This window comes from Elgaria multicarinata, chromosome 7 (genome assembly GCF_023053635.1).
Source record: "Elgaria multicarinata webbii isolate HBS135686 ecotype San Diego chromosome 7, rElgMul1.1.pri, whole genome shotgun sequence".
Classification (NCBI taxonomy): Eukaryota; Metazoa; Chordata; class Lepidosauria; order Squamata; family Anguidae; genus Elgaria; species Elgaria multicarinata.
This window is the reverse complement of record NC_086177.1, coordinates 43,092,377-43,116,929: the sequence shown is the minus strand read 5'-3', so window position 1 is coordinate 43,116,929 and position 24,553 is coordinate 43,092,377. Positions and strand designations below refer to the sequence as shown.

At 39.8% G+C, this 24,553-nt stretch overlaps 1 protein-coding gene across 1 annotated transcript in view; it reads left to right on the top strand.

Annotated features, from left to right (window-relative positions):
* The window catches only part of ZNF236 (zinc finger protein 236), a 68,943-nt gene that overhangs the window by 29,837 nt on the left and 14,553 nt on the right, over positions 1-24,553 (top strand). Inside the window, exons 14-27 of the mRNA XM_063130494.1 lie at positions 190-440; positions 1,427-1,528; positions 5,394-5,545; positions 6,566-6,666; positions 8,353-8,504; positions 9,992-10,207; positions 10,575-10,845; positions 11,909-12,012; positions 13,173-13,538; positions 15,177-15,322; positions 16,421-16,664; positions 17,556-17,735; positions 18,804-18,962; positions 20,587-20,765. Of these exons, the coding sequence (XP_062986564.1) occupies positions 190-440; positions 1,427-1,528; positions 5,394-5,545; positions 6,566-6,666; positions 8,353-8,504; positions 9,992-10,207; positions 10,575-10,845; positions 11,909-12,012; positions 13,173-13,538; positions 15,177-15,322; positions 16,421-16,664; positions 17,556-17,735; positions 18,804-18,962; positions 20,587-20,765 (2,623 nt within the window). The remainder of the gene's footprint in view (positions 1-189; positions 441-1,426; positions 1,529-5,393; positions 5,546-6,565; positions 6,667-8,352; positions 8,505-9,991; positions 10,208-10,574; positions 10,846-11,908; positions 12,013-13,172; positions 13,539-15,176; positions 15,323-16,420; positions 16,665-17,555; positions 17,736-18,803; positions 18,963-20,586; positions 20,766-24,553) is intronic.

Genomic DNA, 24,553 nt, shown 5'->3' with positions numbered 1-24,553 from the left:
TGTAAGTAGTATCCTGTTACAAATTTGGTGTAATTGAATAAATTTAGGAAATAGAAGAGTTTAAAACTGAAAGCGAAGCTGCTTTAGTTATCCTGAAGATTTTAGAAATGTGCAACTGAAAAAAAAAATGCTCCTACCTTCATCTCAACGTCTTGACAGTGCAAGAGACATTTCTTCCTCCTCTTTCAGGTATGAGCTTGCACAGCAGTTGCAGCAGCAGCAGCAAGCTGCTTCAGTTGATGATACAACAGTAGATCAACAGAGCATTCATGTTTCTACTCAGATGCAAGTGGAGATTGAAAGTGAAGAGCTGCAGCAAACCGAAGCAGTCACAACAGATCAAGAAGCGATTTTGGACTTAGACCAGCAGCAGGTTGTTGACACAGAGGAAACGGGTCTGAGACCACAATTGACTGATCAGCCATTAAGTCAAGATGAAGGTAAATCTTCAAACCATACAAAATACATAGGGATGGATCCAGACTAAGTTCTCCCCACCTTCATTCCATTGAAATGTCATAACTAACTTGCCCCATTGATTTGAAGCTTATTCCATGAGAAGGTTAATGCAGCCCTAAATCCCAACCCTAGGCCCCCAGCTTCCAGTTTTCTACATTACAATTTCAGGTTGTAACCCCCATATTTTTTTACTTGGTAATGTATTACACTGAGCTTCAAGGCACATGCTCACAAATATTCTGTTAGTGTTTTAAGGTGTGTTGTGGCTCCCTTGGGTGGAGTGCCAGATCCCTAGCATTTGTGCCAGGCTCGAACCAGAAGCTTCACACAGCCCTGATATAGCACATCCCTATTTCCAACTGTGTCTCAAGAGGGCTCTGAAGCCTGAACAGACAAAGTCCTGGGTCTGTCCCAAGGTTTTTGTTTAAAAGTCCAGAATCCCTGATAGGGATTTTTGAAAGTGGTATCTGTGAGATAGGGTGTAAAAAGAACTATATCACTTCCTGGACTAAATGTCTTCCTGTAGTGAGAAATCAGGGAAGGGAAATCAGTACTTCCCAAATTCAAATCATGTTGGGATTTTCCCTGATAAGCAATATCTTGATAGAATAGAATAGGAGAGTTGGAAGGGGCCTATAAGGCCATCAAGTCCAGCCCCTGCCCAATGCAGGAATCCACCTTTAAGGCTACTTGACAGATGGCTGTTCAGCTGCATCTTGAATGCCTGTAGTGTGGGAGGGCCCATGGCCTCCCTAGGTCATTGGCTCCATTGCAGTACTACTCTAACAGTCAGAAGTTTTTCTGATAGGCACCAGGATTAACTGTGTAAGTGGCTACTTTACCAGTTATATTTTAAAATTTTGCTTTTTTAAAAAAACAACATCTCCCTCTCCAAATTTGTTAAATGATTTCTTAGTGATTGCTGAGCTACTTAATTGTTTTCCTGACTTTATGTTTCTAATTTCAGATAGATTTGTGACATCCCAGCATGCTTTGCAAGAGAACATAAATCAATTTGAACAGCAAACTATAGTGCAGCAGTCATTTGATCAGCAAGGATTATCACAAGGTTAGTAAAAATATACATAGTATTTTTTGTATATTTAGAAGCTTCAGTAATATGCAGTCTTACAGTGATAGAACTCTCCAAATGTCATAATATGTACAAAAGAGGTCAATGCATGTGAAACTGAATGACCACAATTTCAAAGCCTGTTAAATGTTTTAATCCTAATTTGTGAAACTACAGGTTCAGGATTTGCTTTCAGTGGGTTGGATCTAGACTTGTCCCTCCATGATTAGTAGGATTCTTTCCATTCACAGACAGAACCAGAATCATAAGAACGTAAGAAGTGCCATGCTGGATCAGACCTAGGGTCCATCTAGTTCAGCTGGAGGAAGGGGCAGGGTGGCAAATTTCTACCATTTCCCCTTCCTCCTGTAAGCCCCAGTGACCCCTCCTATGTTGCTTCAAAGGGCCCCCTGAGGCCTTCAGATTAGTATGGGGGATAGAGCTGGGAACTGTAGGGGGAAACGCGAATTGTAGGAAATCACCACCCTTTCCTCCAGCAGCAGCGAAACTCCGATGAAAGAAAGTCTGGATCCGGCCCTCTTTGTTTAGAATGAAAACCCACAGTATTCTGCATTTCAGTTGATGAACCTAGTTTTCATTATATTGTTCTAGAAAAGAGTTCTTTTATTGAAATGTAAGTTACTCAGTAATGTTAGACAAAGCGTGGTTTAAAATCTGTATTGTACAAGATTTCTATTCTACTTGAAATGCCCTCTACAGATTTCCCATACTTTGAAGTTTTCTTGAAGTTCCTGGAGCCCTTCAGAAATTTTAATTACAGGTAGGTGGATACATGTGTTTAAATTGGTGGACCCTCTCCCTTTTGTCTGCACATGTGCTTCATCCTTCTCAGTTACTTTTTTTTTAACTAGTGAGATAGGAAAATGAAAGTCCCAGACATTGTTTCATTAATCCTTTTGTTCTAACAGATTACATTATTTTTAGCAATGCTTGTTGCTTATTGATTTCATATGAAATAACTTATTTCTGAAATACCTTATTGGATTGTGGATTAATTTGGGGCTTTCCTGCTGTTCCTTTCTGTTAATACCCATTAAAGCCTTCTCTAAAAATTGGTACTGAGGATCAGCTTCCTGGATGCCTTAGGGGAATACCCAGGGGGAGCATGGGATGTGTTGTGGGGTACTGCCATTGAAGGAAGAGGTCCACAGAAATTGTGAAAATGTCTTCCACTCTAATTAGAGTCCCTTTGCATTTATTCTTTTGCCCTCCAGAATTATAGAGGGTTTTTTTTTTCATGTTAGCAGTGTAGGTCAGTACCATTATCTGGAATTACCAGAAACTGATATTTCCAATATCAAGAGTATTGAAATGCAAACAGTTTTTCTTCTTGATAATCTTCTAATTTTAAATACTTTAGCTTTCTACTTTTAAAAACTGACAAAGGAAGGCAAAACAGTGATTTTCAAAAAGGAACATGAACTCAGTTACTGCACACCATTTTATATTAAACATTTATTTAAATGTAATTGTGGTACGATGCTATTAAGATGGGATGGAATCACATCATCTGTGGCTTGATGGTATGAGACCTCTCACTCACTCAAATACACAACACACCTATCTATGTGCACACACAGAAAATTGTTGACATTTTGATTTTATTCTTGTTAATATTATGGCGTATGACTTCATTGCCTATATCTCTAGCTTTATTAACATTTTTGGTCATAACGTTTTGTTTTTGGGATATGCTATTTTTTCTGCTTTGGTCTCAGGAGGGACAGGGACTGATTCATTGGATCTGGGTCATAATTTTCTGCAGATGCAAATAATGAAAGAGATGGGAATTTTAAAAAAAGTTTTGCCATAGCAATATCTATTTGAACAATTCTCTCTGTTACAGGAATACTAGGAATTATATTAAAAGGAAGTGTTTTTGTTCTCTGACTTCTAAAGATCTGAAGTCCACAGGTCTCAAAGTTTGTAAAGTGAGAGATAATGTGATATTTGTGCCTTTTCTGATATATCTAACCTTCCATATTCCTTCAATGTGGGGAAAAATTAAAATCAAATCAAGCAAAGTTTGGCATTACTTCTAAAATTTCTTAGAACTATGCCCTGTAGTTTCCTAATTTAGACACTATGGGAAACTATGACTAATTGGCTTCCTAGAAGCCCTGGTGCAAAGTCTCTCACCACCTTAGGTGCAAGAGAACATGTGCTGCCACATCACGTTCCCCTTTCCCCTTATTTTTGCTGTCGCATCAGCTCTGTGGGAAGCCAAGCAGCCAGAAGAAGTGAATGCAGGGCTTCTGTAATAGCTCATCCAGTTTTTACAAAATCCCTGCCAGCCACTCTCTCGCTGTGGCAAACACGGCTGGCGAGGCTTTCCAGAGCACCCACTTGTGGTGGGGGTGGGGGGTGGGGCAGCAGCAGCAGGCCTTCCTGATATGGGTAGGGGGAGAGTAGTGCAATTCGCCACTCCTCCCATTCCACTTCCTGATGCGGCCTAATCACCCTGCTTCCTGGGAGGGCCGGCCCTGCTTCCTAGCTTGCTTCCACACTCATACAGAAGGAGGAGCGAAGTGGGAACAAAAGGAATGGGTACTGGTGTATGAAGCTCATTCATTTTGTGGCTTATTACACCAAGATTTGATCATCCAAACCAGACCAGTGTTAATGACCCACGCACAAAACCCAGGGCACACTGGGAAATGAATGCGAGGCTAAGGAGATATTTCTTCCTCTCTGTTTAACCCTTGCATAACGTATGGTCTCTGGGTTAGGACAACAAGACAAGCTACAATTGCAGCTTGAATATTCAAATTGGCTGCAGGCACACAGCCACGTTTAAATAAGCCACGTTTAACCCTCAGATAACCCACAGTCCCTGGGTTTGGATGACATGAAAACTGCGGCCTCAGCTTGAATATTCAAAAACTGCCCAGCACTTGTCTCAGCTTAAACAAGCCATGGTGAGCAGCAGTGATTGTGCGAATCGCTCTTTGTTTTTCTATGTATAGAGTTGTTTTCATAACTTAACTTAAAATCTTACAAGAGGAGGAAATAATATTTTACTTTGAAGGATGCGCAAGTGGCACAGACTATGAATTAGCTGGGGAACATTGGTATATGATTATTGTTTTCTTTGGATTAGGGCACACACATACACACATTTTACATTACCTTCCACTTTTCCTACTGAGTTTAGCATTTTTGTGATAGGGTTGAAGGACCTGTGATACCAATGTAGATAAAGGGAGTTGGGTCAACCTGTTAGACACATGCATGCATACAATAAATTCAAAATTGAATGGCTCTGAGCTAATTGAGGCTTTCAATGGAAACTTCAAATTGTGTTCTGTGGAGAACATTGTTGAAAAGAAGGCAAACTGAAGGTAAGTGACCTTCTTATTTGGATATTTAGTAAATGCCCAGAATGTATCTGCATTTATTTGTTTACAATTAAAGAATAAAGGATTTTTTCCTTTGCATAAGTCATTAGGATACCGTTCTTTATTAGATACAGCTGAATACTATCGGTTACTGTTTTGCCACAGCAACAGTAGGATTAGGCTCTGTAAATGATACCATTGGCCATGCACTTTTACCAGCAAGACCCCACCCCAGTCCTTGGCCTTGCATGGCGAGGAGGATTTTTAGGATTGAACAGTGCTGCAAAATCAGTACAACTTAAGCTTGTCCTAGATCTATATCAGATGGGTTTCCTTACATCCCTGTTTGATTGGAGTCAGGATGCTACTTTAGATTAATGCTACTCTAGATTAACCACAGTGCTGAGCTGTATTATTTTGCAAGAGGTGAGTTAATTGCCCGTAATGGATGAGTGTGACTTAATGTGCAGTATAACAAGGGTTTCTTATTTTTCTTGTGGCAGGTTTTACAGTTAATGATGGTTATAGTCAGCCAAATCAGTTTCCAGCAGTACAGCAGCTTCAGGATTCAAGCACTCTTGAGTCCCAGGCTCTTTCAACAAGTTACCATCAACCAAATCTCCTTCAAGTTCCCGCACCAGATGCTATTAATGTGGTATGTATTTATCGAAGGGCTTAAGTAACAGTTTCTTGCATCTGTATAGTGGTTTTGAATGAAGTAGATTGTCTAGTTCCATTTCAGTCTGGCGGGCCTGATTATGGGGACAGAGAGTCCTTTAGTCTCCTTGGTTGGCAGTCTGTGCTGGAACTGGTCCAGAATACTGTAGCCAAATTGTTGACTGGGGCTGGTTATAGAGAGCATGTGACTCCCTTGTTGCACTGGCTTCACTGGCTACTGGTCTGTTTCCAGGCACAATTCAAGATGCCGGTTATGACCTATAAGCCCTATAAAACTGGGTATCAGAATATTTGAAAGACTGCAATCTCTCATATGAGCCTGCCCATGTTTTAAGATGGTTGCGAGAGGCTCTTTTCTTTGCCCCACCACAATCTGAGGCACATTTGGCAGGTACAGTACATAAGAGAAGTGGCTGCTCCCAGACTCTGAAACTCCATGCAATGGGAGGCCAGGCTAGCTCTGTATTTGTTGTTCTTCCACTGGCAGGCAATTTTTTTTTATTCAGACAGGCCTTTGGCTCTTAAACGAAGTAGGTTTTAACTGGTAGGTGCTGTTTACTTCTTTTTATTTACGTGCACTATTTTTGTATTTTATCTAATATTAATAATAATATATTTATTTGTTACCTGCCTCTCCCTCCGGATCGAGGCGGGGTATTGTTGGCCATCTTTAGTGTTGCGTGAATTCAGTACCACTCCCCCTTGGCACAAAATATCACCAATGTAGTAATCAAGTTTTAAAAAATGAAGAAGCTGCTCCCATAGTTAGGTCTCTCTCATGATGGTGGTGAATTTCACATTCCCCGAAAAATCGGAAAAATGCCCTGTGCCAACTTTGCCACCTGTGAATGAGCCCATAAAATTCAGCAGCCATTTGGGTTGAAGTCTTGTTGCCACAAGACCTACTTGTTAAATATTGGTTTTAGCATTCTTTCTTACATGTTTAGGTGGCTTGATTTTAATATTCTGTTGATAAGTGAAAGACTTTCATTCCTAGACTACCCGACTAATTCAAGATCAGTCACAAGAACTTGAGCTGCATAGTCAACGCTCCCAGTTTCTGGAAGATAATGAAGATCAAAGCAAGCGTTCTTACAGGTCTGTTGAACTTCACAGTCAGCCGTTCTTATGTAGCTGTTGGCAGGAAAAGATCACTCCCTTTAAAGTTTCTAATATTTCCAGTGGTAGACAGGTGGTAGTTTGTCTCAGGATTAGGAGGAATACAAGCTAAATAGGTGCTTTCTAGCCCTTTGTGCTTTCTAGCCCTTCTAACAAAGGAAGTGAGGCAGGTGGATACCAGGAGGAGGGTCTTCTCTGCTGTGGCACCACGGCTGTGGAATGAGCTCCCTAAGGAGGTTCGCCTGGCACCTACAGTATATTCTTTTAGACGCCAGGTGAAGACATTTTTATTCTCTCAGTATTTCAACAGTCTATTAATTAATTTTAACTTTGCTGTTTTAAATTTGTATTTTAAATTTGCATTTCTGCACTGCTGCTGATTTTATCCTGGTTGTGCATTTATATTGTATTTTATATCATGGTTTTATACTGTTGTTTTATGCTTTGAATGGTTTTAATTTTTGTGAACCGCCCAGAGAGCTTCATCTATTGGGCGGTATAGAAATGCAACAAATAAATAAATAAATAACAGCAAGTACACTTCCAATGTTCCCAAAATATACAAGAAATTGTGAGGACAATAACTTTTCCTAATGCCCAAGGTGTGGATTTTATCCTCTTTACGTAAAAGCTGAGTTGGGCTTGGCTACAGAATAGAGGTTGGCTGCAGAGCAGGGTGCGTTTGTTAGATGGGGATACCTACCCCATTCTTTCCCATGCTTTGTTTCTATTATTATTATTTTTTATTTATTTATATAGCACCATCAATGTACATGACACACAGGATGTCATAATTTCTATTAAATTACAGATGAAACCACAATCAAGTTTTTCATCTAGCTTTCTACCACTTGTTTTAATATATGCAGATCGGATGCTTTTAACAGTACATTGAATGCAATCAGGAGAGGATTCCTCTGTCTTTGAATGATAATCAACCTAAGGATAGCCCCAAAAGACAGATCTTAGGAAACGATTTTATTGATAAGTATAGAATGCATATCTCAAGATGAGGGGTCTTCCAGTTGGACAAGACGGCTTTTAATATCTATACCACATATCCATATGCATCCAGTTTCAAATATTCTCGTTCTGTGTCATGCTCTGAGGTGTTATACTCAAAGTACGTGATAGAAAATGAAGCCTGGCGAATGGTGTGTGCAAATGGGAAACTTGGATACTGGTGTGGGGTTGGGGTGACATAGCGTCTAGCTTAGACAAGTAGGGAGGAAAGAGGCATGAATCAAAGCTGAAATATATTCCCAGTGTTTTAGCTCATCTTATTGAAAGAGCTGATTACTTCTGTTATACAAAACTTGTTTGTAGTCCACAATCAGCCCATTTGGAATATTTCAGTAGCACTGAGACAACTTAAAGCCCAGTATTGGTAGACTACAATCTTAAGCATCGTTTTCTGGGAGTAAGCCCCATTGAACAGTGGGACTTACTTCCGAGTAATTGTTTCATTGTACTGTAAATCCATTTCTAAATGGAGTATACTGCATTGGAAACATTTAAGGCATTGTAAACTCTAAAAAGTACAGTTGTGCATAATATCAGTTGTTGCTAGCATTAAATCATGAACAGTGACAAAACATTTCACTTGCTTAATGGTAATCATCAGAGTTCTTCTGTTTTATTCAAAGTAAACTTTCATTTTAATAGGTGTGAGTATTGCAACAAGGGCTTTAAAAAATCCAGCCACTTGAAGCAGCATGTACGTTCACACACTGGGGAGAAGCCTTATAAATGCCATTTGTGTGGCCGAGGATTCGTTTCTTCTGGAGTTCTTAAATCTCATGAGAAGACACATACAGGTATTTGGTTTCTCTGCAAAACCGCTTTAGCCTTGTAAAGCTTCAGAGTCTTAAACATTATACTTGAACCTGACAATAAAAGAAGGGTCATCTAATCCAGCCTTCTATTTTCAAAAATGGCCGATTGAAAGCTGCTGAACACTCCAATGCGAAACATATAGGTCAAGGGTGTGAAACTTGAGGGGTTTGGGGGGGGCACTTTTGAATCACCCCTCAGGCTGCACTCGCACCACTGTGCCACAGAATTAGGTGGTGGAGAAACAAATGAGTGGTTTGCCACTAAATTTCACTCAGCAAACCACTATGGAGTTCTAAAAAGATCAAATTTAGCATTCTGCCATGGTTTGCCGCCGCAGTTCTGCAGCAAACTGCCGTTGTTGTTGTTTTGTTGCTGCTTCTGCTGCAAAATTCCATCCTTAGTACTTGATGCTCAGGTGTATCCATTTATCTAATATGGCTAAGAGTTACTGGTAGACATTTACATTTGTCTAAATCAGAAGCAGTAGGACATGGGTGTTAGAGCAGGGGTAGGCAACCTTTTTGGGCCCATGGAAACATTTGGAAATCTGAGAAACTCTCCTGGGCACCACCACAAAATAGCTACCATGGGAGGCATGGCTAGTCACAAAGTACAACCAACCTGTCCAAAGGACTAAAATGGGGCTTGAACCCCCAACATGCTAAAGAACTTTGAACCCACAGTTTCCAGTACTGACAGAAACCAATTTCACAGAAGACAATATCTTTTTTTCTCCTGCTCCCTCCTCTGCCTGCTAACTCCTTCCCCTCTTTTTCTCCCTCACTCTGGATCACCACATATAGATTCTTTCTCTCTCTTTCCCTCCCTCCCTACCTCACACACACACACACACACACACACACACACACCTCAATCATGCAAATGGGAGCACTATGCCACGTTGGCAGACGCCAAGGAAGGTGTCCGAGGTCACATTGTTGGCCTTGGACACCATGTTGCTTACCCCTGAGTTAGAAGATTGAATTAGAAAAGTAGAGAATTAGCTTCAAATGCACACTCAGCCATGAAGCTTATGCTGTGACTTTGAGCCAGTCATTCTTTCTCAGCCAAACGTACCTCACATGATAACTTTAGGGATTAGGGGAAGAATCTTGTATGCCACCCTGGATTAAGCTTCTCACAATAAACAATAAAGTGTAATCAAATAAGTTTAAACAATACACAAATAAGTATAAACTAGTAGCTATCACCACATCTGTGGGAACAAATTGCAGGGAAGTCTCAGGCCTTAGCTAGACCTAAGGTTTATCCCGGGATCGTCCCGGGGTCATCCCTGCCTGCTCCCGGGATATCCTGTGTGTCACTTACATGAAAAGGGATGACCCCGGGACGATCCCGGGATAAACCTTAGGTCTAGCTAAGGCCTTAGTGTGCTTAGCATTTTCTGTGTGTGAGTGAACTAGCCAATCAAAAAGCCTATATTTTTTATTCACTTTTTTTTCTTCAGGAGTTAAAGCATTTAGTTGCAGCATTTGCAATACATCCTTCACTACTAATGGAAGCCTTACTAGACATATGGCAACTCACATGAGCATGAAACCATATAAGTGCCCATTTTGTGATGAAAGTTTCAGAACCACAGTTCATTGCAAAAAACATATGAAAAAGCATCAAACAGTGTCTTCAACAGCAGCATCAGGTGGAGACGTAGGAGGAGGTGGAGGTGAGTAACTTTTTCCATGTAGACCTTAGCAACACATTTGGGTCAATATTCTTTGAGGAATATTACATTTCCTTCATCATAATTGCTAGAAGATTATTTCACCCCTAGCATGATATGTAAGCAGAACATGGAAAGTGGACACCTTCTTTGCGCTTGTAAGTTGGTGGAGCTTATGGCATAGCTCTGAGGCCCCATGTACTACTCACTTCAACCTCGAAATGTTCTGTTTTTTCTTTAAATGCCTGCAAATAAAAAATAAAACCCAGTTTGATTTTTTCATTAACATTCAAGATGTTTATTTGATGTTCTTAACACTCCTCTAAAAGTATTCTGTGAAATGTTATTGCTTCTCCATTTAATTATGTAGAAGAAGATGATGAGACCTCTGAAAGGACAAGTTCTAGAAAATCCCGACCTGGTGTCATCACTTTCACGGAGGAGGAAACTGCTGAACTTGCAAAAATCAGGCCCCAGGAAAGTGCAACTGTCTCTGAAAAAGTTCTCGTCCAGTCTGCTGCAGAAAAAGACAGAATTAGTGAAATCAAAGACAAGCAAGCGGAAATGGAGGCTGAGCCAAAATTTGCCAACTGTTGTACTTACTGTCCAAAAAGCTTTAAAAAACCTAGTGACTTAGTAAGGTAAGAAGATCTGCCATCCAAAAACCAAATATAAAGAATGCTATTTTAACAGTTCCATCTTAGTCATAGCAACCGCAACCTAAAGAATTGCACCATTAATTGCCTGCTCAGTGGCGTATTGACTTTTCGCCCACTAAGCAATTGGTTATATCAGACTAGAGCCGTTTTTGAAACATGGAGAAATTTCAGCAGTAGTTTTTAGTATGGCAGGGGGGTAACTGTTGAAATTAAAAATGTCAGAAGTCCTTCTTGGTCCCTGAAAGGTCTCTGGATTTTTGCTGATACAGAAAAGATAATCAGATGAAAATCAGTGGCATTTCTGTAGAAAGGCTCATATTCATATTCAACAAGTATGTTCTATTACTTTTCTCACTCAGAAATATGCATACACACACGCACACACACACACACAGTTAGAATGCTAGTGATTATGAAACTTTTAGTTTGGCTCTTCTCGGCATCAGGATCAGAAGAGTTTAGGACATAAATTTATCAATCTTGGGGTATTCTAACTAAAGAAGAGTTGTTTCTGGTGATCATCCTCATATTGTATTGCCCTCTACTGTATTAATATCATTATAGTCGTTGTAACTCTGTGTATTGGGTTGTATCCAGTGGTGCTCTTCTGCCAGTGGGTTGGGTGCTGCTGGGTAAAATGTATTTTCCCTTCAGCCTCCTGCATGCCTCCCAAAGCTGCTCCAGAGGGCTGGGGATCCTCCAGAGCTGTTTTGAGAGAGAGTGGATAGGGCTGGACAGGGAAAGAAAGAAGGGGAAATCCTGTTGCATGAGCAGAAGTCCACAATGTTGGATGAAGCCTGCTGATGTTTGGTAAACCTGCAGGAAGCTTTTAAATTTAATGTTTTATTTTAAAGTTGAAAATATGTCTGGAAAATCAGAAGTGTTTCCAATTTTTTTCAGCTTGCTCAGTAACTATGCCTCAATTCTTCAAATTAAATTGAGGCTTAGATGTTCTGAAAGCTTGCTAGACATTGTATTTGGCATGTTTGGTTCATTTACATTTGTTAAACATATAGTAATTCAAGAACATTTTTTGGGGGTCTAGGCATGTGCGTATCCATACAGGAGAAAAACCTTATAAATGTGATGAATGTGGAAAGAGTTTTACTGTAAAGTCTACTCTTGATTGTCATGTAAAAACACACACGGGTAAGTAAGACCTTGTGCATTTCCCACTCTGTTAGATAATGAGCAGGTGAATAAAATTAGGTACATCATACTACTTAAACATTTTATGGTGATAATCTAGCAATGATGTTTTCTTTTTAATGAATTATGGCAGTTTACTTCTTAATATTTAAATATATTAAAATAGCATTTATTTATTTTTCTTTGAAAATATTTAAAGGGGTACCTTCCCCCCCTTTTTGTTTGTTTGATGGGTGGCTGTTTGAGCGGTGCAGCTTAATATCATAGAATCATAGAATCGTAGAGTTGGAAGGGGTCTATAAGGCCATCTAGTCCAACCCCCTGCTCAGTGCAGGAATCCACCTCAAAGCATACCTGACAGATGGCTGTCCAGCTGCCTCTTGAATGCCTCTGGTGTGGGAGAGCCCACGACCTCCATAGGTTATTGGTTCCATTGTCATACTGCTCTAACAGTCAGGAAGCTTTTCCTGATGTCCAGCCGGAATCTAGCTTCCTGTAACTTGAGCCCATTATCCGTGTCCTGCACTGTGGGATGATCAAGAAGAGATCCTGGCCCTCCTGTGTGACAGCCTTTCAAGTATTTGAAGAGTGCTATCATGTCTCCCCTCAATCTTCTCTTCTCCAGGCTAAACATGCCCAGTTCTTTCAGTCTCTCCTCATAGGGCTTTGTTTCCAGACCCCTGATCATATGGTCAGGTGTATTGGCTAGCAATCTGTGACTATAATTCTCGCTTATGAAAATGAAACAAGGAATATTTGGGTAGGGAATATTTTTATTTAGTATACTTATATCCTGCCTTTTCCCCCATTATGGAATTTAAGGCAGTGTACATAGGGTTCCTGGGGAGTTGGACTTATTAAGGGAATTTTAATCAGCAAGGTCAAAGATATCCCACATTCAAATACACGTGGGACATTCTGATTCATTTGCTCACTTTCTACATAGTAAGAGGGTGGGGAAGGAGCACAGGAGGCACTCCTGAGCTTTCCCAGGCAACCATTTTGGTGGGCCGTCTCCTCCGAACAAGTTCTCTGTCTGGGGCTATTAAGTGCAGTTACTATAATTTCAACATCCACATACATGTTCAACAGAAACCCTTCAGTGATTGATAATTGCAAAGATGTAATGATATTTACCACACTATTTCGTTGTTTTCCAGGTCAGAAACTCTTCAGTTGCCATGTATGCAGCAATTCGTTTTCCACAAAAGGTAGTCTGAAAGTCCACATGCGCCTACATACTGGAGCAAAGCCCTTTAAATGTCCTCACTGTGAGTTAAGGTTTCGAACCTCTGGGCGCAGAAAAACCCACATACAGTGTCACTTTAAACCAGAGACCAAGAAGGTCAGAAAGCCTGTGTCTCGTACACCAGCTGAGGGACTACAGCCAGTAAATCTCCTAAATTCATCCTCAAGTGATCCCAACGTTTTCATCATGAATAACTCTGTTCTGACGGGGCAGTTTGACCAAAATTTGCTTCAGCAAGGTCTTGTTGGGCAAGCTATACTTCCTGCTTCTATGTCAGGTAAAAATGGTTGCTTTTTATCTGGATTTCAATTTGCAGGAATACAAATCTTGTTTTGTAATAGGTATGATTTCAGAAAGAAGAAACAGAACTACTTATTCTGCCTAGCAGGAAAGGGATAAGATGTAGAAATCTCTTACCACTGCCCCTGCTGCTTTTTTTTTTGCAGCAAATAGCGCTTAGAGGGAGAAGCAACATTGAATGTGGTGATGCAACAAGGAAAAGAGTTTCGACAAACTTTCCTCTGGATTGGGTCCTCCCTTGGTTGCTGTGGGTGGGTGGGTGGAGAGAGGGGAGGATCCCAAGCCCAGGATACAAGATGTGAGTAATATCACATCAGTTTGGACCCCCCAGAGTAGGACTTGCACTAATTCATTCATTAGGTCTTTCCGACTGATTCTGTGATTTACAAGTTACGATTTTCAAGTTTCAGATCCATCATTTCTGCTTGTGGTTTTGCAGAGGGATAACTTGCATTAGACATTTTCAGTCTTATTCTTACAAGGATTAGCATGTCTGTCACACATTTTTATAAGTAAGGTACCCAACGTGGCTAAGGGTGCAGTCTTATGCTTGTTCAGACAGAATAATGTCTTGAAACTTCTAGCATTCCCCAGACAGTCATGTTGGCTGGGAATGCTGGGAGTTGTACAATTTTTTTTCTGTCAAAACATACATAGGATTGCACCCTAAAAACACCAAATGTTGATGATAACCAAAATAGTAAAATCATCAAATACTTATAAAATTATTATTATTATTTATTTATTTATTTATTTAGCACCATCAATGTACACGGTGCTGTACAGAGTAAAACAGTAAATAGCAAGACCCTGCCGCATAGGCTTACATTCTAATAAAATCATAATAAAACAATAAGGAGGGGAAGAGAATGCAAACAGGCACAGGGTAGGGTAAACAGGCACTGGGTAGGGTAAAACTAACAGTATAAAGTCAGAACAAAATCAAGTTTTAAAAGCTTTAGGAAAAAGAAAAGTTTTTAGCTGAGCTTTAAAAGCTGTGGTTGAACTTGTAGTTCTCAAATGTTCTGGAAGAGCGTTCCAAGCATAAGGGGCACTGCAAGTTTTAAAAACAAAAACAAAAATCTGATGAACGGCAACCTTGTAAGCCCTAAAGCTCCATCTCGTATGCAGAGATTGAGGTGCCTATGCATTTTACCAAGAGGGGCAGTTTTGCCCATACAGTGGAGACTTCTGGGAGGGGGAAGGAAAGGAAATCTCTCTCTCTCTCTCTCTCTCTCTCTCTTTTAACAAGCATTAGCAAGTTGGACCATCGCACACAAATGTAGGATGGTCAGTACTCAGATTCTGTGAGCTTTTTTCATAAGTGGAAACAGTTACATAGTTCTGTTGAAGCTATCACTGTATGTATGTATACAGTGTAATCTTGTTGCATATTTATTTAGATGTAAGTCAGGAGTTTCATATTGCCCCCCTCACTGTGAGACTTTTTAACTGTTTAAGCAATTAAAGTTATTACAATAATGTTGACTGATGCAATCAGATATTCTTTTAATTGTATTAAGAATTTTATATATGTAGTCAAAGGTGTTAACATAGCTCCCTGAAGAACATAATAACAAAAATAAATTGAAATCATGACTGTTTTCTTTTGTAGCTGGAGGTGATTTAACTGTATCCTTGACAGATGGTAGTTTGGCAACCCTTGAAGGAATACAGTTACAGCTTGCTGCTAACTTGGTTGGACCAAATGTTCAAATTTCTGGAATAGATCCTACTGGCATCAACAACATTACATTGCAGGTTTGTTTATCCTATGTGCTTATCCTTCTCAAACAATTAAGAAAGAAGTTATGCATAGATAAATGCGTGTGTTCCTGTAGTACCCCTTTGCTTTCATTCTCCAACTCTTCTGTAAAATGACCGAATAATTTTTCTGTGTTGCTGTTCCTCCCCTTTCCCACAAGTATCTTCCTTTGCTTAACGTAACAATAGTTGCAAGTTGGCTACTTGGTTTATTCAAATATGCACTCTGGGTGTGTGTTATGTTTGTTCAAAATGTATTATGCATCTGTGTATTGTTGGTATCTCAGCTCTACCACCTAAAGACCTTTTACTCATATTAACAACCAGGTCTCATGGTAGTCAGACAGGGAGTTCTAATTCAGCACAACTTTGGACATTACAACAAGTGCAACTACTCGGATACATAAGAGTATCTTGTTTCCAGTAGTTGCGCTGTTGCTGTCATACGGTATCTGGAAGGGGAGTTGTGAAACAAAAGTTTGCGAAACTTGTGTGCTTGATCAGTTTATGAATCTTAGCCACGCAGAATTTCAGCCATAAAGCTTCCAGCTGCCTCTGATATTTACTCTTCTCTCTCAGGGTTCTTTTAACCCAGTCAAAGGAGGTGCTGTTCTAGATTGTCGCTCTCCAACAAGGCCAAAGTTGTCATGCCCTGTAATCCATTTTTAGTAAAACCTGTGGGAGGGAGTGACTAAGCACTAGTAATGCCTAGTAAACACTCTGTTTTACACATTATCCAATAATTTGACTTTTGTGGCTGAATTTAGCGTCTTCTTTTAATGTCAGATGGTTACTAGCTGTAAAGATTAAGCCTAAACAACATCTCAACAATAGATGAAAATTATCCAGCTTTTGGAAGACCAGCTTTCTTATTAAGCATAGTACACACCAACTTCCATAGGTTTATTGTGAACAATGGTTAGAATATATTGTGAACCACCCAGAGAGCTTTGGCTATTGGGCGGTATAAAAATGTAATAAATAAATAAATACAATTCTTAAAACCAGAGTTCTTGGGAGAAAGAAAAGTTTTCTATAAGAAATCATAATATTGCATGAATCATACGTTTATATCTGCTTATGTTTTCTTTTCAGATTGATCCCAGTCTTTTACAGCAAACACTACAACAGGGTAATGTACTTACCCAGCAGCTAACTGGGGATCCCAATTTGGCTTCTCAAAACAACTCTCTCCAGACAGCAGACAGTTCAGTGCCAGCAAATGTGGTAATACAACCTTTGTCAAGCTTATCCTTACAGCCCAATGTCACCTCTGCAGCAAATATGACAATAGGACCTTTGTCTGAGCAAGAATCTGTATTGACCACTAGTACTACTGGTAAGTTCAATAAGAGAACACACTCTTTTCAGTTGCATGGGGGTGGGGTGAGGGAGGGTTGGTTGGTTAAAGTTTCCTGAACTCTTCAGTTTTTAAAAATTCATTAGTTACTTTTTCATCCTTCTAAAAGTTTTTAAATAAATAGTAATTAGAATTTTGTTCTTGGTACAAACTGATAAAATGCAGATTTCTATTTATAAACTTTTTTAAAACATAAACTTGGATTAAACATATTCAGAGTTGAGGAACATTTTTGTATCTTTTAATTGCCTGTTTAAATAGTTTAAAATATGACATTCAGAATTGTTCTGAAAAACATGGAGATTAGGTTCTTTAAGAGTGGTCCACGTACTGGCATACATACGAGTGGCTGGTTTGGAAGAAGGCTTTACAAAGTTATCCCAAGAGCCACAAAGATCTTGCCCACTCATCCAGCCTAAAGCATATGAGACTATTGGGCAGAAGAAAATTGAGGGTCTTTACCTTTTAGTTATATATTTATTTACAAAATGAATTACTTTCCAAAGTCTAGAACTCTGATGTTCTCTCCTGGCAAAAACCTTCCCCAGTTTGCTAATAAACATTCTCCCAAGTTTTTACAACCCCGTGGGGCTGCCTACTGAAAGGGTAATATGGATCCCAATTCTCTCTCTCTCTCTCTCTCTCACACACACACACACACACACACACACACCTCTTTCTTTAGTATTATGATGTGTGCTTTACAAAAACTCTTGGATTGCCTGTATTGCTACTATGAGTAGGTGGGACATGGCACTCTAACCCTATTCATAAATCTCCTGTAATTTTTGTAACAGGCATCATAATAGTATTAAATATTAACAAATTGAAGCTTGACTACTGATTATTTTTTACCCTGTTTATGTTTAGGTTCACAGGATCTTTCTCAGGTCATGACTTCACAGGGTATGGTATCAACCTCAAATGGTCAACATGAGATTACACTGACAATAAATAATTCAAGTCTGAGTCATGTTTTAGCACATGCCTCTAGTTCAACTACTACAAATTCATCAGGAACCCCTCAAGAAATCACCCTTACCATATCTGGCAAGTATACTATTTTCTAATTTTTTGCAAACTCACTTTAATTCCTGTCCAATGACTTTGTCTCAGTTATATTTATTAGCTTGCTATAAATAGAAAATTCCTTTCCCCCCCCCCCGCAAAATATGTTTTTGTTTCCCGTTTTTCCTTTAAATTCCTTATAATTATTGGGCTACATTCAGTACTTCGTCAGCAGGTTTTCCCTTCACCTCCCCTCAGCTCTTGACATGTTCCCTAAATCTACTCCGGAGGCTCTTCCAGGCTTCTGGAGCTGATTTGAGGGGTGCTCAGGTGGCTGTCAGGAAGAGGAGGAATGAGGTCTGGCAGAAAGGTACTTGGCTTCAACCTGTTTAGTCCAATGCTTTTGTGGACAGCTTTGATTTGATGTTAACAGAATATAAGTATATTTTAAAAAGTACTATATTTTAAAAAAGAATTATTTAAAATAATTCCTGAGTCGTATGGGACTGATAATACAAAGAAATTATACACATTTTACACATCACAGTATGTCTTCTTAGCAGAAAGAACTGTGGCAGCAAAAGCAATAATTAAAGCCATAGCTGCATGCATGGTTCTCCCTCTTATGTATTCCATTTATACAGTTAAATAATCCAGATTTAACTGCTCTGAATCTAAAAAGGCTTACGATACTTAACTTTCTCTGTATTGGTTGTATAGGGGCAGAAAGACATTAAAATTACCCAGCTTGTTTCAGTGTTGTAGCCTCATTGTAGGTGTTGTCTGAACTCTGAACCTTTCTGTTGAAAAAGATTCTGAAGGTTTTTATATTACCCAGGCATCTATTCAGGATCTAGTATTTGTTTACCATAGCATATTAACTCCTTGTATCATATACTATTTTAATGAACCTTTTTATGATCTTCTTTTAAAATGTAAAGTAGCCAAATATTTTAATATTTATGGTTTGGCAGATTTCATTATTTTATATTTCCATAACACTACAACTATTTTTTGCTTATAAAAATAAGAGCGGTGTTATTTCTTTTTGGTTTTTAAACCAAATATATACAGAGCTTAAGCAACTTACAGATTCGGTTTTCCACCTAGGCCAAGATCTTATTCAGCACAATTCCACTGGAGGTAATGAACTGAATGGGAACCTACGACTGGCAACACCAAGTATTAGCAATCAGTCAACAGGTACTACGTTAACTATAAGTAATGATCAACTGCTATCTCAGAGCCCAGCACTGAACAGTACTTCAGGTAGGCTTTCAATAATTGTACTCTATTAAATCATATTTTGGTATCTATTTTATTCATACACATCTGGCTAAACAATTTCAGTGTACTTTTTTCTTTTTATTAGGTTTTTCCATTGCAGTAACATTAGTTTTCACACAAAAATATGTTATTTCAAGCTCTTGTTAAAATGCTGTTATCCCAGTCTCTCTTATCAAATTCCAACTTGTAGTAATTAATGTGCAAATAGAATATATAAGAAGAATAGATAAAAATAAGTAGTCAGTATATTCTCCAAGCTGAAAAATAAGCAATGCTTATTGCTCTAAAGTCACTTTGTTGCTTTAGGACAGCTTTCTCCAACCTGGTATTTTGGACTTCAGGTCCCACTAGTCTCAGCCAGCATCAGGAATGCTGGGCATTGTAGTCCAAAATATCTGGAGGGCACCAGCTTGGGGAGGACTGCTTTGGGAACATAAAGCAGCCTCTATGTTCCTAAAGTTATATTATGTGGAACTTGGTTCGCTCATGAAATTAACATTATACTTAAAAACTTTTGAAAGCAAACTCATATACTTTTACGTTTTAGATAGCAAACATGATAATTTTATGACCAAACCAAGTTATACGTAACATATTTTAGGTTCCTATTTTATATCTGACAAGAGGTAACTTCAGCATGTAGTTCCTGGAACTTCTGAATCATCCTAGAAGCCAGAAGCACTGAATGCAGAGGAAGACTTTTGTACAACATCTGTTCCTGTTCGTAAGGAAGTTTAGGGAACTTCCTAAACCTGTTACTGTTTGTGGGGTGGAGCTTTTGGAATTCTGATCTGAAGGAAAAGCTATTAAGAGTTTATCTAGCTGGTAAAGACTCTGCTTAGGAATGGTAAACAACCATATTTAATTTAATTTAACAATCTCAACCTGTTATTTGAATAGTGACATTTCCCTCCATGCTCCATTATTTCCAAACATTTGACATCTCTAGTCTTTCTCTATATGTCGCCTGGCACCAACGCTGCTATCTTTCCGGCGCCAGGTTAAGACTTTCCTCTTTGCCCAGGCGTATGGTGGCACATCTTAATCACCCACATGTTTAGTTTTTAATCGGTTTTTAATGCTTTATGTGTGTATGTTCTGTGTTTTAGAATTTTAAATTTTGTATACTTGTTTTTATCTAGATTTTAGAATTTCTGTAAACCGCCCAGAGAGCCCTGGCTATGGGAGCGGTATATAAGTGTAATAAATAAATAATGTCTTATTACATAGTTTTTATAAAGTAATTGTGAGGAATAAAGGCTGGGTAAGAATATATAAGTACACTGTCATAACTTCTAAAAGAAAATATTCCATAATTTAAAGCTGTTCAATTTTGTTATTTTTTTCAGAAAAAAACTCCAAAAACAGTTCTTGGGAAAAATGGGGTTCCCCCACATTTTTCTGATTTTTTTTCTGGGCCTTCACATCTTTAGGTATAGAGAACTTTTCTGTTAAAAGTGGGCAAGATAGGAATTTATATGTAGTTATGATTTATCTAATATCACTAAATAATTTAATAGAATAGGAATCTAGGACTGTTGCATAAGTTTCAACTAGTGAATTATGTTACTACATTTAGGCTTTTGTAATGTTATGCTTCTTACAGAGCTTAATGCATCAAGTGGGAATCTTCCTTCAACTCCACCCATGTCTCAGCCAGCTCAGAATTTAGTAATGTCATCACCAGGAGTAGGAGGAGATGGCAGTGTCACATTAACTTTGGCTGATACTCAAAGTATGTTATCTGCTGGCCTTGATGCAGTCACGCTTAACATCACATCACAGGTTTGTGTCATTTACTGAAGAACAGTGGTTTTTAATCCCTTTGACTTTGTGGTGTTTCTGCTACTGCAATCATTTGATGTTCCCTCTACCGATTTCTGTTGTTTTTGAGAAACCTTCAGTGTTAGAGACAATAAGGGACATAATGGCTTGTATCTAGAGTTCTGTGGAAACTTCTGCAAGTGGAAGGGAGGATGCGATTTTTACCAATTTCCCTTGCTGCTCTCCCACCCCCCATTTCCCAAAATTCTGATCTTGAAAGAGGAATCGGGGGGGGGGGGCGGGGGGCGGAATTGCCTGCCCCCTTCTGCCTACAAGAAAGTCCAGTTTAGTGAGCAGGAGCCTCCACTATACCTCACACTGTTCTGGATCCAACCCACTATTAACTGTCATAGTGTAGATAGGTCTTCCTGCTATTCTTGTTTTCTCCTCGTTTTCTCCACTTGCAATCTGTATCTAGATTAAACATAAGCAACCATATTCTTGCTATAAGAGCAGGTAAAAAGCAGCTTAAGGATGTTGTAAACTTAACAAGTATCTGTACGAGATCTTTAGGGATAGGGTACCCTATATAGAATATATAATAGAGGTGGCTCTACGAGTCATGGGTCAATAGTATTTAGCGATGGGGTGAAAATCCGCCTGGGCCCACGATGGCAACAGACGCCCCCATGTCCAGACTTCACAGGCCCTGATGGACACGCCCACTGGATTTTCGCCCCAACACTAACAAAGGGAAAGTAAGTCTGGGAGGAACTCATACCCAACCTTGATCTGCATGCGCCCTTTGTCCTTTTCCCCTTCTGTGTTAATGGCAGTTGCCATTAATATAGTTGGGGAAAATACACAATTTCCACAAAACTGGAGAAACTGCGTATTTCTTCCTCCACGTGAGTGGAAGGAGAAAATATACCATTTCCCCAGCCTTGGGGAAATTATGTTTCTTCTCCTCCCCTCCCCGTGCTCTTTGGCAGTGGGAGGGGGAAGAAACACAGTTTCCCCAAGGCTGGGGAAATGGCGTATTTTCCCCCTCCATTCTAATGGCGGCCTTGTGAAAGTGTGTAATTCCCCCAGTGCACCGTTAGCAAGTCCAGGGGAATTGCACACTTTCCAGAGGCCCTGGAAAGTGCACTTTGCCTCTCTCCCCCCCCCCCCATGCCAAATGTGCCCTTAAAGGACCTCTTAATCCAAGGTTATAAGAGGGCCTTTAAGGCCACCATTGGCACAGGGTAAGGGAGGCAAAGCGTGCTTTCCGAGGCTTCCAGAAATTGCACATTTCCCCCATACTCACAGCTCTCGGCTAACAGCGCTCAGCAAACTAATAGTGTACTTTGTCTATGACAGGAACAGATAAGACAAAGACTGGATTTGCACAACCTGACAGCCCACCATGGTTTGTTGTCATGTCATTCAAACCTGGAGCTCTTTCCACAGGGTGGCTTATTTTTCAGGAACAAGCCACACTGAGAACCCATGGCTGGTTGTAGAGTTGTTTTCACCCATGATCAGTTGTATCATCCGAACCCAAGCAAACGATTTTCTCATGGGTTGTAGCAATTGGCTATAGAGCTGTTCAGCAAGAGTGGCCAGAAGGTCTTTGATGCTCGTTTTTTGCAATCTCACCAGCGGCACTTTGGAAGGAATGTCCTAGCATTTATTTTTAAATTTTTGGTGTCTCAAAAATGCACAACTGGGGTTGTATTTTTTTTTTTTTTTTGTCAGTCTTTCACAAGTACACAGGTGCGCTATTCTGGCTGTCCTCTATGTGTAGTCTTGCTTAGTCAATTTCCTTGTCTGTTTCAATTGTCAAAGGGAGGGGGAAAGGGAGCAGGTAACATACAAGGAAATTGACAATGCGAGGTATGCAATTGCTTACAATTGCAACGGCCCAAGGGAGAAATAATACTAAGGTGAAGAATGGACCTAGTTGTACAGTTCAAAAGCACAGAAAATAAGGGCGATGTCAAAGGAGTAGATGCACCAAAAGAGGGGGGCGGGGAGGGAACATCTCACCCTTGGTGATATGATAGTCTTGATTTTAACATCAACGCTTCCTGAGTCTCCAGCTACTCCGGAAAAGGGAAATATTAACTTCCCCTCCTTTTCGCAGATCCTTTTTTGGAGTGCTTACTGCTGCAGTCCTCTGACAGTTCTAAAAAAAATCTTGAGAAGTTGGCTGCATGGAACGGAGTGAATGGGATAAATACTGCTGGTACTGGAGCACCATTTGCTCCATCCCATTGTCATCCGTTCATTTTTTTAAAACATGTCAGGAAAATTCGTGCATTTGTGGGGGACTGGGAAGTAAGTGGAAGGGAAATGTATACAAATTTAATGGATGGTAAGTAATTGGAGGGGAAATTTATGCACTCACAGTTACGGAGCAGAACATGAAGGTATGTAAAATTCCCTTCCATGTACATTCCAGCCATTAAATTTGCACAAATTTTGCCTTTGTTTACTTGCCAGCCATTATATTTGCATACATTTCTGCATTTTTCAAAAAAGCTATCAGCAAAGCTGAGTAACTGTATTCCCTAAAGGAGCTGTGAAAAGGATTGGGGGAGTTAATATCTCTCCTTACCAGAGAAGCTGGAGACTCGGGAAGTGTTGAAAAGATGGGGAACACTAAGGGTATCATTCCATCATTTAAATTTGAGAGGATCACATCATGAAGGGGGAGATTGTTTCCCCATCCTTTCGATGCACCTACTCCTTTGGCTCCCTCCCCCCTGCTCAATTTTCAGTGCTTCTACCAGGTCCCTCCTTCCCCTTGGTATTATTTCTCCCCTGGTACTTTGCAACTGTGCACAAATTAGCCTATTTGCAATCTCATCCTGTCATTTCTTTGTATGTTACCTACTCCCCTCCCCAAGCTGAAACAGACAAGGAAATTGACCAGACAAGACCACATACCGGACAGCTGCAAGAGCACACTTGTGTACTTGCAAAATGCACAATTGGGGTTCACAATTCTTTTTTAAAAAAGAGTTCATTTTAAGAAACTGTGACCGCCGTTTGCACATTTTGAAGGCACTGATTATTATTATTATTATTATTTTAAAAAATGCCAGGAAGCAAAAAGGGGGTAGCGATCAGAGTGGGGAGGGGGAGACAAGACAGGTTTTGCCACAAGGTCCTCTGGGATATGTGCCAGAGTCGGCTGGAGGACTGAGAGGGAAGGAAGGAGTGGACAACCCATAGCAAGCACAATTGTCTGTTGGCCATAGTATGGGTTATTCCATGAACAACCAGCCCACTGTGGCTTACACACAGGGTAGGTTTGCATGATGTGCAAACCCACCCAAAGAAAATCTTGTAGATAAAGGCTCTACCCTTAAAAGCAATCGAAAACCCATTTTTAATAAATAAATTGGTTGTAAGAGGTCAGCCAGCACGTGCAGTAGGGCATACATCCCACTGTATGCAGTAGGGCATACAGTTAAAAACTGCATTTCCTTGATTAATTCAGGCAAACCCAAAACCCTAAGAAATGTCAACGAAGGGAGTATGTAGTTTGCTTAGTGTCTGTCTGCCTCTTTAGGAGAGGTTTTGACAACAGTGGATATGGAATATTGGTTGATGCATTTTAAATATCTGGAAATGCTTCCCAGAGCACCTCCTTATTGCCTCTCACTCACAAATGCCTCCTTAAAAACTCACTTTTCCTTAAAAACTCACTTGTGAACTGCCCAGAGAGCTTCAGCTATTGGGTGGTATAAAAATGTAATAAATAAATAAATAAATTTTGCCCATGAAGCCTTTTGCGCAATCCCTTACTGTAACTAGGG